The following is a 17,534-nucleotide window of genomic DNA, read 5'->3' on the forward strand; positions in this document are numbered from 1 at the left end:
AGAGAAAGATACTAAAAATAAGTATATGTTCGATGCAAGATGAAGACGGCACTTGGAGGATCAGGAGAAACGACGAGGTTAATGAACTGAAACGCGCTATCTCAGAGTTAAAATTTGTGAAAAGTCAAAGACTGTCATGGCTGGGACATGTATAGCGACAAGAAGACACGAAAACGACAAAGAAGATGTTACAGTGGAAGCCATAGGAAGCGGGAAAAGAGAAAGATCTAGGACGAGATGGTTGGATGACGTGGAAGACGACCTGAAAACCATGATATAAGGCAATGGAGGAGAAGGGCCAGAGAGAGATCTAAATGGAAGGACATGCCAGACAGGCAAAGACCCATCCAGGGTTATGATGCCAAAAGAAGAAGGAGATGGTTTATTTATGATACAATAATCAAAAAAAGTTGAGAAGTGCGCTAATTTATTGTAAATTTTTAACCTAGAAGTCAATAAACACAAAAAACCTAACAAAAAATGTGTTTATTAATCTGTTTTTCCTTCAGCAGCAATAATTACAGTTTGAGAGCTCCTTGCCATGCTTAAAATTAAATTATCAATTTCGTTTTGAGGCAATAGGATCCATTCCTGTTTAAGAAGATCTTAAAGACCTTGTCTAGTATAAACATTGTGCAGATGATTATCAGTAGGTCTCTGAAGCATATCCCATTTATGCTCGATGGGATTAAGATCTGGCGATTGTCCTGGCCGCGGTAAAAGTGCAATATCCTCATTATTAAACCAATCTCTTACTGTCGCTGTAGTATGTGGCCTTGCATTATCCTATATGTAACGCAAATTAGGACCTAAAGCAGTGACATGTTGAAGGACAACAGGTTCTAAGATACGATCAACATGTTAAGATTGATTCAAAGTGTCTTTTACAAAAATAGAAACAGTTCGATGATGAAAAATTATTCCAGTCCACATCATAACTTGTGGACCACTATATGGACGAACACCCCGTACATGCCGTAGTCTCACTTTTCGACTATCTCTCATTTTTTTTTTAATCAGGGTAGATTTCTCCATTTCCATTCTTGTATGCCCCACTGCACATGTTCCTGTACCCACCTTAATATAAGACCCACGATTTCCATGACGTAACATGGTAATCCTTAATGGGCGTCTGGCCTGCAGGTCAGTTTCAAGTAATCTATTCCTTAAAGTCTGGTCACATACAGTAATGTTGTGGGTATTTTCTAATGCCCCATAGAGTCCAGGTGCAGTTTTATGCACATTTCGACGAGCTAATCCTACCGCATATTGATCCTGTCGAGAAGTAGTTTCACGTTGACGACCTTATGTCTTTCAACAATATTATCAAATTGTTCATATCGACGCCATAATCGCTAAATCACGCTCCGATACACATCAAAATGACGTAAAACATCGGCTTGTGAAAGAATCTGAATCATATTCACAGCACTTACCATTTAAACATGTGTTAAATGCCCACGCTACATGACTATCTTCGCGTTTATATTTTAGTAAAATTTTAAAGTAAATACAGAATCTTTAAAATTTAAAGCACTATTTCTTTACAATTTTAAGCAATTATTCGTACGAATTCACGAATTCAGGCGCTGTCACTTTTGCATTAAAAAACAGTGCAATTGACAAATTAATTTACATGGCATATCTTATTTGTAGTAGAGAAGTAGAATAATAATGGTGTTCCTTAGACATTTTTGATGTGTTTAGATTAGATATAATTTTCATATCACGACTGCCATTTTTTTTTACTTTTTAACAGATATACAAGCTTTTTATGTTGAACCTTATCAAATGCCTTTTCAAAAACTAAAAAAACATAAGTAGATGTCCTGATTGACACCCATGCATTTTTGTGCCAGCACATTTAGGCCAAATAAAGCAGCTCTTGTGGCCATACCATTTCTAAAACCAAATTTTGTGTAACTAATTTCATATTCAAGAGTTTTAACAATTCTGCTGTATATTATTTTCAGAAATGTTTAAGTGTGTGACTTATTAGAGCTATTGTTCTGAGTTCTGAGCAGAATTGGTAAAAGGTCGATTGTAGCTATTTTCTGGGGTTAATGACTGTCTGATATATTAGATTAAAGAATTCAACCCTTACATCAATAACATCTTCATCAATGCGTTTTAATAATCGATGGGCAACATTACCTGGTCCAGTATCTTTGCCATCTTTAGTTTTTGTAGTGATATATTGATATCTGTTTTTGTGGTCTCCCACATAGAAATTCTTGCATTTATAGGGTATTTTATAGATGCTGTTCTTTGATCTTTCTTATTGTTGTTGGGTTTGATTTTGTACAGGAAAGATCTCAGTGTGTTGGTTGTTTTGAATATTGTGATGTGATATACTTCTTACTGTGACATTAAGAAGATCGGAGACACAACTGGAAGCAAGTATCGCAAAATAGAACACACTGGATTGATTTTGGGGAGACCTATGTCCAAAGTTGGATTACTTAAGGCTGAAGAAGAAGAAGAAGTGATATACTTATTTCCTATCCTTTTTAATTTTGCTGAAAAGCTCTTTACATAAGGTATTGTTATCATCTCCCAACTATGGATAGAAATGGGTAACTTGAAAATAAACCCAATTCTTATTAACGCCACTCAAAAATATTACGAACAAAACTTTGCGAGAATTAAAATGGGACAAGAAATCACCTCTCCTTTTCAAACAACAAAAGGACTACGACAAGGCTGCTGTCTGTCACCCACCTTATTTAAAATCTATTTGGACAGATCCTTAGTGAAATGGGTAAAAAAATGTAGAAACATGGGAATAACGGTGGAAGAAAACAAGCTATATACACTTTTCTTTGCGAATGACCAGGTAGTAATTGCCGAAGACAGCTACGATCTTAGCTATATGGTAAGAAAACTGCAAGAAGAATATGAGGTGGCAGGTCTAAATATGAATATGACAAAATGTGAATATCTCTCAGTGGGAACAGATGAAATATGTGACCTAGTCTTGGAAGACGACAAAATCAAAGGCGTGCAATCCTGCAAATATTTGGGGGTCATTTTCAACAAGAAGGGAAATAGCGCAGATGAAATCAGGGAAAGAATAAACAAGGGCAGAGCAGCGACCCGTGCCTTAAACTCTCTTCTCTGGCAAAAAACAATTCGACGAGAAACCAAAAAACACATTTACGGTAGTATAGTTCAAAGTATTACACTTTACGGTTCGGAAGTATGGGACGTCACCAAAGCTAATAAAAACTTATGACGACAGAAATGGATTATTTGAGACGAAGCTGCGGTAGATCAAAACTGGAGAGAGTTAGAAACGAACAAATAAGAAACGAAATGAAAATGGAGAGAAATATCAATGATGACATAGAAAGAAAACAATTAATCTGGTTCGGACATGTTAAAAGAATGCCAGAGTACAGATGGTCTAGGAGAGTACTGGAATGGATCCCTCCTGAAAGAAGAAAGAGAGGACGACCACGGAGAAGTTGGCGCAACGATATTGATGAAGCAATGGCGGCAAGAGACTTAGAAGAGGCAACTGCATATGATAGAAAAAGATGGAAATTGGGGGCGGAGAAGCGGCGACAGCCGTAATAAATCCGTTATTATATATTATATATATATATTGTTATCATCTTTGTATCCATTCTTTAGTGTTTCTAGATTGCTTGTTGTGTTTTGTTGTTTCCTTTCTTCAATCTTGTAAAATTCCTTGTTTATAAATATGGATTAGTCATTTTTTGTCAAAAACCTTTGCTTTTTTCTCCTGAAATGCATTTCTATTAGAGCAAATGCTTCAGGCTCTATTATATAATGATTTGATAATTACTTTTTTGATGTTTAATTTGGTTGGAGTGGTAATTTAATTAATCTGTTAGTGTGGATTGGTTTTCTGTAAACTTTGGTTGTATATCATATGTATTGTGATAAGCACATCCAGAAATGACAGCGAATTGTTGTTTTTTTGTTTCATTATAAATTTAATTGATTCTTCCGTATTGTTAGTGTTTATCAGAAATTTATTCAGTGCTTCTGTTCCGTGAGGCCAAATGGAGAACACATCATCCATACTGTGGGTTAACGCGCTATCTCAGAGTACCTGCATGAATATATTTGCGAATAATGGAGATAAGAATGTACGCTAACCGCTGCAGTGGTAAAGTAAAGATTAAGGAGACATTTGTTAGACTTTCCGAGTTCGAATTTGTATCAGCCCGAGTGTCTGACGAAGTAAGGATACTGAAATGACGTCATATTAATCTTTTAAAACCGATCCAAGTACGGAAAATTTAACAAATTTATCCTCCTAGGCCATATATGTGGCTATACAATTCAATAAAAATTTAATCTTTTGTCTATATATATATATATATATATATATATATATATATATATATATATATATATATATATATTATGTAGCTTACGTCTCCGCCTTCATTTGTTCTATTAACATCATAATTAACAATAAACTGTCCAGCAAATCCATTATACTCTGTATTTCCAAGTCCGCTACATGCAAATTCCATTTGTCTTTCAACATTAGGTTCAAATATTATCACAGCTGAACTATTGTCTATACTGACACGTGCATTAGGATCTATTGTCATTTGTCCCAGATCCATCGATCCACTACCTGCCTGAAGGTAAGGTGTTTTCAAGTTTATCAAAGGTTGATTTTCTTTTATGGTTACCTGAAAAGATAAAATAATTTAATTAAATTCAAAGAAAACAAACCTTACAACTATAATGTTTCTGAGAAATTTTTGTTGCACCACTGATGTGTCTTAAATCAATAAAAAATCATTGCACCAGTAATTACTTTAGATACTTTAGGAATTATTTCTTTTTTATGGGATATGTATTCAGAATGACAGTGGAAGAAGCAAATTTGACTGTAGTCGAGTCAATACGTTTAGGCGTCCCATGTTCGTCACCCGCGTCCTTGAAACTAAGAAAGTAATAACCAGGACATACCTAGGGAAAACCAAAACTAAACCTTTAAATGAAAGAGTGATTATGAAAAAAATCAGAAGAGAGGGGAGGAAGGACAAATCCTACTGTTCTGTCCCTCCACACTTATTTTTAACTAAATTGAGTGTATGTCTTTACGTTACTTAACTGATGCGGTCATGTAGACACCACCCCAATTTTCCCCATTTTTGTAAAAGATGCATATAAAGAATCTCTTCTGCTTGTGCACAGCCTCAGCCAATATTCGTTTAGTAATTGTGAGAGTGACACACAATATATAATCATCCACCCCAGTATAATTCGGCGGGTTGAAACTCGAGATTGTACAGTCCAGAGAGCGCTGGATGGAGAAAATATGCAGACATCATCAAAGATAGCTTAAAATCATAATTTTACATACATGCACTATTCAAATAATTATTTAATTTGTATTTTAACTTATTTGGTTATAAAATATAAAACCAGCACAGTAAAAAAAATATTTGACTTATGTAAATCTTATTGTTGATTAATTACATTTGTATAGCTAGTTTTTAAAATCAACAAGGTCTCCTACAATATATTGAGGACTGCTCATTTTAAGACGTATTGCAGACTGCTGCCATTGATTAATTTATATTTTAGGGATTGAACAGCGGTAACGATGATTATCACAGAGGGGAATGGCACAAGGGAGAAAATCTTCTAATTAGTATACCTTTCATATGATGATCCCAAGTAATCCCAACCAAGGGAGACTGCTTAATGTAGTATATCAGATACTCACAGGAAAGATATGGAACTAGGTCAGAAAGAAAGTACAAAATAAAATCGGTAATTATGACTTTAGAAAAGAATGTACCACAATGTGCAGCAAGTATTTCTATTTTTATCAAGAAAGAAGATACCGAAAACTAAATGGAAAAAGGATTTGCATATAAACTGAAAATTAAAACCGGAAGAAATAAAATGACGCATAAAAAGAAAAACTACAAAATAGTGAAGCAAGCTAGCAGCTTGTTAGTCTCACAGATTTGAGTTATCTTTATTGTACTGAAAAAGAAGATGTAAATATGCCAGATGTTTTAAGCAAGTTTGAGGTAAACGTAAGTATATGGATTCTACCTGATTAAAAAATTTTAAATCAATTTTTTTCCGTTTTCTTTCATAATGTTTTGTGCAATCTTAAAATGTAATCGCTGGAGACTATTAATTTTTCTCTTTGATTTAAAACTATCGAATTTTCTGCCATGCTATCCACTAACTCATTATCTTTGAGCAAACCTTATTTAGAATGTGTACGCGTGAATATGTAAATCTGAAATAGTTTTTTAAATATTCTCTTGTACGTCACCAATAAATAATCGTCTCATTATTCCATAAGTTATTAAAATGTAAACACTTACCGTGACCTTCAATTTTTTAACAATTTGACCAGGTTGAATGTTGGTGATAATTTCGTACTGCCCATTCTCTCTTTGTAATAGTTCTTCATATTCTAATTTAAAGAGTACCTTGCTTCGTGGTTCTATGTTGACCGTTACAGTGAATCTGTTAGAATTTTTCGTGCTCACAGCAACATGTCCAGCAGTTTGTCCTATTTCTGCAGCCTAAAAACAAATAAGTAGAAAATTTTTTGTAAAGTATTAACAATAATGAAATAGTTAAAAAATCATAAGTTACTCACCACCATCAGATACACCCATGGTGGTGATAGTGGTGTGTGAGTGTGGAAAAAAATGACTAGAAGTACACCCAGAGTAGGGGTATAAAGGAACAAAAAGGAGGCAAAAAGCTTCAATATTGAGCTTAAATTTCAAAATGGTTTTAGAATATTAAAAAAAATTACAATATTTGATTAAATGGAGTTTAAAAAATTAAAACCACTGAAATTATTATCAAAGTATCGTTAAATATAATCCATTCTTTATTTCATTCCAAGCCTATCATATCATATGGTCACTATTATTCTAGCGTTAATCCGCATCCATGCATCTTGGGCTAAGAGCTAATAAATATCTTTTAAAAATTTGTATTTGTAATTTGTGGAAATTATATAGAGAAAGAGAATTCTGCTACAGATAAGTGTGAAAAATCGCTGTCTAAAATCTACAGAACAGATGATTCTTTGTTGGGCCTAACATGCTTAATAAAATCCTGCATAAATATAAAAACTTGTCATTAGTATTCCAACCACAAGAATATCTAGCCGTAGCACAAATGCAATCAATAGGAGCATCCTAAATAAAATGATCTTAATGAAAGTTCTTACGACGGAAGCTGAAATACATGGAATCGTAACACGTATCTGAAAGTGATACTAACAGGGTTATATTTGTTTCACTTTTATCTGATATTATTGTTGAACCAACATTTCTATTTGCTTTAGCAGCAAATATTGTTGATGATTTGGTGACAATTGATACGCCAGTTTTCCATATGGTAGCTGCTGTAAATCTAAATCGGTATACAGTAAAAACACAAAATATAGTATTTGTGATTTAATTGTTTCATTTGTAAGTAAAATAATAAATAAAACGTAAACGGAACTGATAATTAAATACTAAACAGACAACTAATACCATCCAGCATATCATACCTTATTAAAGATAGTTCTAGCTAAATCCTTTTCTTTCACGAATGCCTTATATTGTTTTCCATCGATTTCCATGTAAAAACCTGAAATAAAAGCTCTCTCTGGCAGAACTACGGAAAAGGTCGTTTGCTTAGCAAAATGATCTGGGTTTTCCACTACGTTTGTAACACTAGTTTCTGCAAAATGGTTAGATACATGTGTGTTTACAAGAAATTCTTTAATTTCCGGAAGATCCGATTTGGTGTCCTAGAAGTAAAATTATTAACACTATAAGAAAAGTTAAAATAAAATATTTAAATTATGCATTTAATGATAGTGAAATAAGAATAAAAATATTTTACTCCCTGACTCAGATTTTAGCTTCAAAAATATCAATACTGTGGTGGTGAAGCTTATTATTTTATCTGTAGACGGTTGTAGAATCAAAACTCGCTTTCTTCAAACTTTTTGTTTGTCACAAAACGCTAAAAACATCTTAATAATAAACTATAACAGTTGTCACACGGATTTAAGTTTTATATTATAGAATTTGACTATAGAAATTAATGTTTTACAATGAGTGAAATTTACTATTGTGTATAATTAAACAATTGGCTTTTTTGTTTGGATAAAGGGAGTTTTGAAGCCAACTTTTATTAAAGAAAGCAAGTTTTGAAACAAACTCGTTTGTAGATAGCCAGTTTTGAAACAATTCCTTTTTTTGGAGATGAAATTTTACAAATTTTGGTAGTGGTACAACATATCTTATAGGTTGCAATGTCGGTATAGGTCTTGAAAGATCATACCTATAATCCCGAATTAGAAATAGCATGGTACAGAACTTGCATATAATATTTTTTTTATTTTAATAGAATATTACGATATATTGGTTTAAACAATATTGTTGAAAAAGTAGAAAACTTTAATTTAGTTACAAAAAGTGTACATGTATATGTAATTAAACTCTAAATGGGAGAACTATTTTGCAGAATTTACAGACTTCATTATCCTGCCCATTATCATTTTCTTTACTTCTATTTTCAATAATATGAAGGTAAAACTGCAGTTCTTCAATAATTCTAAATATTTTTTTTTAATAGTCTGTCTACATTATCTTTTTTTCGTACTTTACTGAATTTGAATTAGGAATAATCATAAGTTCGGAAATAAACGAATTTACAAATTTTTTCGATTCATAATGGACTTCAAGGCTGTACATTGTTTCTTTAAGCAGTATTCGTTTTTACGATTGGTAGATTGCTAACCTTTTGCCAATCAACCTCCACATTTTATCCGGGTTTGAAACCAAATGTGGTAACCGAGGAGCTACTAATCCACCCCACAATCATCCTAGGCAGTGTTGTGTGAAATACTTTACAATCAAGAGAGCTGCGCCAACAAAAACAAAAATCAAAGTCGAAGGACTAAATACTATAATATGTAAGAAAACGATATCATCGTCGAGAAAAGCTGGGAAAAACTCAAAAATAACATAATTAATGCAGCAACAGAATCACTTTGAACACTAACATATCAAAAAAGAAAACATTATGGTTTAGAGAGAAAGTGTAGACAAAATGTGAAGAAAATAAGAAAGCCTTTTTGCAATACAGAACACAACAAACACAACAGGATTCTAATTACTATAAACGAATCAGAAATTAAACGAATATGTTAGTTAGACAAATAAAAAGGGAACACTGGCAGAGCTTCTCAAAAACAGATGGAATACGACTTCTACGGAACACAAAAAGAAATATACAGAATAATCAGAGGACAAAGAAAAGAGATGATCGAACAAAAACGAAACACGTTCAGAAGTAAACATGGGTAGACTAACTTCGATCCCTATTTGCTAAAGATGACGATAATGAACCACCAACACCTGCACAGAAGCAATATTCGTCATAAACAGATTAGAGAGAAAGCGTTAGAATAAGATTTAAAGATGTAATACATCTCTTTTATAATTCACCTTCGAAACTTAATCAGATCCTGAACCACAGTCTAGAGCATTAAAGAAAATAAAAAAACATTTTACTCTATATTATTTTCCCGGAAATTGTAAGTAAATTAGACCTAATGGGGATACCATTTAAAAAAAAAAACGCGCCTCCAAACTCTACCTCATATGTGGCCGGGAAAAAGATCGATAATAAACTAATAATACTATAGAAATGTTAACAAAACAATAAATGATATGTTTAAATAGATATGTAATAAAAAACTAAGCCTAATTGTTCGTTTTTATCGTATTCTTATGAGTATTCAAAAACTCGATCAACTTCGGAGTGCTGCAAAACCCAAAGAAATTAATGAAACTAGACACATTTGTAGTGAAAATCATTCCTGAAAACCCTCTATGATATTGCTCTGATGTCATTTTATTAAAAAATTACCAGAAAAAACTTTTTGTATATACCAAAATTTTTAGTTATTTTTATTTATATAACTTTTTTATTTCCAATTTTACGATAAAAAGTAATAGAAACAAAGTTGTAGAAAATTTGCTAAAAATAATGTTTAAAAATTTTCATTATCGTTCCTAATTTACGAGATACGGCGTGAAAACTTTTACCCCCCTTTTTTAAGATGGTGGCCAGGAGACAAGGAAGGCGACTCCACAAACTTGAACTTAGGCTTTTACTAACTACCCCCACACATGAAAAAGATTAAATTGCGTCCTCTTAAAAATGTAATCTCAATGTACCTTTTCAATGGACTATAGTAATATTTTTAAAGTTGCATTTTTTGTAACAAATTTTGAAAATATGAATTTTTCAATTGAAGAATTGGTTGACATAAAATTTGTTTAGCGAGAATGCCTTAGAAACCGTTTATTAGCTTTAAAAGTATATAGTCAGATATATCCGCACAAAAGACATCCTTCAAAAAACTTTTAAACAGATTTGTTTCTTTAGGCAATGTGCAGTACTTAAAACCATTAATACCAACAAGATTTTAAGCCAATCAAAACGATTTTCGAGTTATTATAGAGAAAAATAAATTTGACACATTTAAAATTTAGTTGCATCAGGAGTTGATGAAAATGATTTTTAAAGACGATCTAATTTTTGTGAGCGGTAGAAATGTCATTTTTTGGAAAATATTTTATTTTTTGACAAATCGACATTTCATCGCAGTGGGTTTGTTAACAGACATAATTGTTATTACTTCTCCGATGAAAATCTTCACCTATTTCAAGTCACGTCCCAGAACTGATGGTCGATGAATGTTTTGGAAGGTATTATTGTATCATACGTTATTGGACCTTACTTCTTTGACCGACCGGTCACTGGCAATGAGTATCGTAGTATCGTTTTTAACATACGAGTTACTTGGCTTTTTAGAGGATGCTAACTTGGGAATTAGACGAAACATGTGGCTTCAACATGACGGTGCACCACTGCATCGTACAAAAAATGTTAGACGTGTGCTAAATAATAACTACAGTGACAGTTGGATTGGATACAGTAGTAATGTGGAATTGCGCTCAATATCTCTAGAACCAACTCCACTGGACTATTTTTTGGAGGCAAATCAAGAATACAGTATACAATTCCGAACCCACAACACGGGATAATATAAAAATTCGTATACAAAATGCATTTGCCAGTGTTTTATCTAAAATATGACATTCGACAGTCCCTTATTAACCTTATACGACTGTGTCTTGAATACAATGGGCAATACTTATCAGTAGACATAGGCAAATATGCAAAAAAAAGTATGAAATATGCGCATAAATATGCAGTATTTTATGTAAAATATGCATATTTATCTAGAAAATATGCATGTTATAAAAAATATTTACAATATTTTTTATTTACAAAAATACTTACAATATTATAAATACATAGCTTATACAATTATTATTTTAACATAAATATTATTTTGAATTGTGGTAACAATAGATTATCAAATTATGTTCAAAATTTTCTATTAAAAACTCATGGCTTCTATCGGAATACATATATGTATTTGTAAAAAGAAAAACTTCTTTCGACGTCAACTGATGTAAATTTGGCATTTTTCAAATTTACTATAATAGATGGTTCTAAATTAAGTGGTTCGGAAAATGTCCCAGTTAGTACTTGAACTACTTCAGAAAGAACCTGGTAACCAATATTTTTTTTATGGTTACTTTAAATTTTAAAAAAATTCTTTTCAATAGTAATTTTAACGTTTTGACACAATGACTCAAATTCTTTTATTAAAACTGTACTCTGTAACAATGATAATTTGGAGGATTCTAACCTTCTTAATGTCTTGAAATAGTCTTCCTGTTACTCCTATCTCCATGCTTGACATTATTCGTCCAATAACCTTTTCTAAGAAAATTGAAAAATTTTATTAGAAACTTTACAGACTTTACTTCATCGTACAGGTAGGACTTTGCCGGTTGTAGTCCGTTACATTGACACATATATTCAGTAATATTAAATTTGGAGATTTAAGAACATTCTCTATCAGTCAAACATTCCGATACCACTTCAGCCCTAGCCCAACAGGCCACAAAATAGATTTCGAAAAAGCAAAAACCATCGCTCCCATCCGCTCATTAAAAACGAAAAACAGCCTAACAGCTTGAACACGCGCGATGACGCGAAACGATTGCCGGCAACATGGTGACCCCTGCTTCAGCGATCTCCCGCCCACACCGCTCAGGCCACGTCATTTCAGACCACGTCAGCGCATACCGTTCCCGCGCATACAGCGAGTATAAAAGCAGTAACACAGGGTAAGACCGGTTGTCACTCGACACTGAGGAGTAGGCAGATTGAGACCTCAGTGCCGAGAGACAGTTCTTGCAATATAGAACACGATACTGGTACGTCTCGAGTGAGGGAAGTAGGTAGATTGAGACCCAGAACTCGAACCGAACCGTATCACTCTTGATAATGGCTCCAAAATGGGTGCTGAAACGTCGAGTTTTAAATTCTCAACGCGGTTCTTCCCGAGAACTCAGTAATTTTCATATATATATATATATATATATATATATATATATATATATATATATATATATATATTTTTCATATATATATATATATATATATATATATATATATATATATATATATATATATATATATATATATATATATATATATATATATATATATATATATATATATATATATATTGTGACGATTAGGGTTTATAGAAAATAATTTATAAGTTATGTACTACATAATATTAGATATTTGGTTGTTTTAAATAAGTTATATACTAGAGAATTTAATAAAAATATATTTATGTGAGGGCATTTTTAATAAATTAGCATATAATAAGTGTAAAAAGTTGTATTTTAATGTTGTAAATAGATTTAAGTGAGCCATGTGACTAGGCAACCAACTATACATACTCCAAGTGTCATATTAAGAATATTTACGAATATAAAGTGGGGTTATAATAATATATTGTTTGAAATGTGTATTTTATTAAATTAGAGTGTTAGTTACTAATTTGAATGTTTATTCTGATCTGAAAAGCCTAAATGTCAACAAAATTATCAATGGAACATTAACGAATTCTCCAGAGTGCAGAGTGTGACCATTGTTTACCGTCGAACATTCTGGAATAATGATTATGTCGGTGGATAGAACAGATATTTTTTTCGAGAACATCGATATCGAAGAAATAGAACAAATTGGAACATGATCTCTTACCAGATGGTTCGGGAATATCCAAAAGGATATAAATACCCGTGATTTGGATTCAAGATGGCAGTTTTGAAGTTTTTAGTCAGAAGTCAAGCAGTTTATTATGAAAGTTAGTAGATTAGTTAGTGAAGTCAATTGTTCACAGTTTTAGTAAGTCAGTCAAGCAGTTTAATAAGAAATATGAAAGTTAGTTGGAGATAGTCCAATTGTTTAATATAGTGAGTTAATGAAGATTAAAAATTATGCATATATTTAATGCACATTTATAATTATACACAAATAATTATTAAAGATTATAAAAGTATATTAGAAGAATATTGGATGGACATTGGAAGGAATTAAAATTATATTATGATTGGAGATTAGTATAAATCAACTTATAATAATTGGATATTGGTATATTGAAAAGAAGAATAAATATAAATGGTGTTTACTGGTTTGCTGGTGGTGTATAAATGCTGGTGAAGAAAACTATATCTTAAATTGGTAGAAGCTGATAATTGGAAAAAGTAATTTCACAAAAAACAAGGATAACTGAAGTACGAAGACATTCAGTGGTGATTAGAATCTATATAGTGGAAAACAGTTCATTTAGGCATTCAGTGAAAGAAAGGTACAAAATTTTGTTAATATAATTTAGTTAGTGTCATAACAATTTCAATTTTGAAGATAGTTTGTTTAAATTTAACATTGTCTATAGAATTTAATTAGTTTATAAGAACATCAATTTAAAGATAGTTATTTTAAATTTACATTGGCTAGGTTAGATATATATGTGTGTTTCATAATAGTTATAATAAAGATAATTTAAAAAGTACTTACAAGCTAATTCTTTGAGAACCGCGATAAAAACCCTATATATTATATTATTAAAAATACTCATTGCTCATCATTCAAACAAACAACACATCATAACAATATATATATATATATATATATATATATATACATTATATATGGAGGAGTATCACCGAGCTGCAAGCCCTTATCTCTTGCCGTACTGCTCCACCATAGGCCGATCAGACACCAGCCTATTCTAGTCTAATAATTTGGTGTTAATACCAAGTAAAAATATAGCCAGTTGGGATGTATCGCTAATATCGCGACTCTCATTAAGTGCCAAGGAACAGTATTCGAATTTTGCAATGCGTTCACGAAGCTTGTGTGTCTTTATTTTATGTTCGGTTGTATTTGTATTTCTTAATAAATTACTATTTAAATAGGAATAAGCCACAATTAAAGGTTAAAATACGTTTATTGACGTTTCATATTGCATAATAATATATTGATGGGAAAAAGTCGATATAATAATTTCAATAATTTTGAAAATGCTTGGCGGTTTGCACAAACATGTTTGAAGGGCCGCAAGCGGCCCTCGGGCAGCATGATACTCATCGTTGTTCTAAGAAATGCTAAGGCATAAAAATGTAACATTTTAATGGACTAAATAAAGAGCTGGGTATTATAAAGGCAGTTGAAAACGTCCATCAAAATAATAATATGGAAGTCAGAATAGATGGACAACTTACGAAACCTATAGATACAGGCTATATAGGGGGATTTACTAAGCGCTATGCTAATTTAATTATGGATTTTTGCTTAGCTTTTGCTGCAAACATCAATACTGGTAGTTCCACTATATTTCTTATTATATTAAACACAGTAGTTGTTGCAACACTCAATTCACTGGAAATTTCACGCATTGTTTTCCTTTATGGTACTGATGAATAATAATTTCTCGAACTTTTGGTCCAGTAGATTTTCCACGTGCCATTATTATATTTTATTCACGATGAAACTGACTGTTGTTAATTATTCATATTCAAATGACGTGTGACAATTATTGTTGACAACGCATTACCTAGTCGTATATTTCAAAGTCTTCTTTAAATAAAATTATTATAATTAAGGCGCAAAAATAATTCCATACATCATAAAAAATGTTGTTAATTTCATATTTACAATTAAAAAAAAATTAAATAAAAGATTTCGATAAATTGGCATTATATTCGCAAAATAACGGCTTGTTCCAACATATCGTTGTTATGGCTCGTAAAAGAAGTAAAGGAACAAGTACAAAGAGTAGGATTAGCAGAATATATAGAATAACACTATATATTCGCAATATAGTGTTATTACTTCATAACACTATATTGCAAAACCGACACATAAACTGTGAGATGAAATCAAGAATTTTAAGGTCAGTATAAGACCAATAAGGACATACGCATCAGAAACAAGACCCGAAACAGCTAAAACACAGATAATGCTGGAAACAGCAGAAATGAGAATGCTCAGAATAGAATGTAATGTAGAAGGTATAAATGAGTGGACACTAAATAGAAAAAAAAAATAATAAAACAATCACATCAGTAGAATGGTGGATACAAGAGTTGTTAAAATAGCAACGGATCAATCATCAAGTTGTAGAAGAAGTATTGCCCGACTGCACAGGAAATGGAATGACAATAGAAAAAAGGCAAATACAAAATAGAAGCACTTTAACAGATGTAAGGATGATATACTCATCAGGACAGGATAAGAGAAGAATCGATGTCAATTTGTCAAAGGCTGGTAAGGGACAGAAACATACTATGAAAGATCGAGGTGCAAGTAAAGCTGTAGTATCACTGATGATTATGGTAATGATGAAAATAAATAACTTACCCTTTTAACAATTGAAGGTTTAGAAACTGGGTCAGTTTTAAATACAACATACTCAAAAGCAAAAGCTTTCCCCGTAAATAATATTAAACACACTACAACACAAAAATTACTTTTCTGCAACATTGACATTATTGCTATATTGTTCTATCAAAACGCATCACTGAATTTATAGCTGTTACCATTTAAAGACTTAAGTTTGATTTTTAAAGATTCAATTATTTCTATTTATGGAATATAATGTCAAAGTGTATCAATTTGATCTAAATAAAAGTTCCCGTGCATTATTTAATATTTATATTGTGGAATTTCCTATCTTTAAGTAATTTAGTGAATAATGTCCGAAAAAATCAAAAATGGAATATACTAAGTTAATATTGCGTAAATGCAAACATTTGTAGATATATCCTGGACATTTGATAAAGTCTGGCATACTAGTCTCCTACATAAATTATAAAATTCTTTTTATTAGCTGCATCAGGGTCGTATTATTAACCACAAAATTGACATTTTTGTGACTAAGCACGAAGAATACTTAAGTAAAATGTGGGTCGCAACATACCTTGGGATCGCATTAAAGAGCACGGGGAGGGTCGCGAAAAGACAAACTTTTTGCACAAGGATGTTTATAACACCCTAATTATCATCATATTAATTTGGTTTAGTTAGGAACATAAACTTGACTCATAAAACATAAGTAAACATAATACATACATATACATAAAAATATATAAACATATACAGGGTGAGTCATAACTATTGGGACATAGACTAAGGACAGGTTATTTGGACCAAAATATGGCTATTGGACCAAATATGCCTTAATAAAATGTTGCTGAGAAAAAGATACAGGGTGTTAAAGGTAATTTTTGTTTTTCGTTTTTTTGCTAATAGTTTCCCTGGATATTTATAAATTGCTATCAAATTGGCACAGAGGCATAATCTTAGACAAGAAATAGTATTTTATTTACAATTTTACGTTTTGTCATAGAGGGCGCTACGTGGATCATTCCTAATGATCAAATTGAGTCTAAACTTTTTCTGATGAAACTTTTTAGTAACATCATCATTTTTACGTAAAATTGGTACTCTTGTTTAAACATAATAATTTCAACCGTTTTCGATAAAAACGCAGTCGAACTGCTTAGAGTCTTAAAAAAGGATTTCAAATATTATTTCATTTATGAAAAGTATGCTTTGGACTGTCAGATAATTGTTGTTGGTAAATGTCATTTCTTCAGAGTAAATTATTTTTGATGTGACAGTGTAGTGTAATGTTGCATTTTTTTAAAGTAATCATTACTTTTTTATTGAAATGCCTCGTCACAATCATTTTACTAATGAAAAAATGCGAGATATGATTTGCGTATACGCACAAGAAAATTTTTGCGGTCGCTCGGCAGACAGAAGGTAACCCAGAAGCCAGAAGAAGAAACCCCGCATGCTATTAAAGCTAGACATTTTCAGCATGAGTTTAAATTGAATATTTGGTGTGGCATTATAGGCGACCAACTACTAGGGCCTTATATTCTTCCTCCGAATTTAAATGGAGATTCTTATTTATTCTTTTTGGAAAATACTCTTAGTGATATTTTAGATGATCTGTCACTGGATGTAAGAAGAAAAATGTGGTGTGGTTTTAAGTTAAAGTGTGTTTAGTTTTGATTTATCGTCAAAACGGAAACCTTACGTTA

The 17,534-nt window shown here is 31.8% G+C and overlaps 1 protein-coding gene across 1 annotated transcript; it reads right to left on the reverse strand.

Annotated features, from left to right (window-relative positions):
• Positions 1–4,337: 4,337 nt before the first annotated feature.
• On the reverse strand, positions 4,338–16,069 carry LOC140431610 (inter-alpha-trypsin inhibitor heavy chain H3-like). The gene is made up of 4 exons (XM_072519505.1): positions 15,844–16,069; positions 7,535–7,777; positions 6,342–6,545; positions 4,338–4,676 (listed from the first exon to the last, which is right to left on the reverse strand). The coding sequence occupies exons 1-4, from the start codon at positions 15,970–15,972 to the stop codon at positions 4,338–4,340; spliced, it is 915 nt and encodes a 304-aa protein (XP_072375606.1). The 5' UTR covers positions 15,973–16,069.
• Positions 16,070–17,534: the final 1,465 nt, after the last annotated feature.

Source organism: Diabrotica undecimpunctata, unplaced genomic scaffold (genome assembly GCF_040954645.1).
Source record: "Diabrotica undecimpunctata isolate CICGRU unplaced genomic scaffold, icDiaUnde3 ctg00001492.1, whole genome shotgun sequence".
In the NCBI taxonomy this organism is placed as follows: domain Eukaryota; kingdom Metazoa; phylum Arthropoda; class Insecta; order Coleoptera; family Chrysomelidae; genus Diabrotica; species Diabrotica undecimpunctata.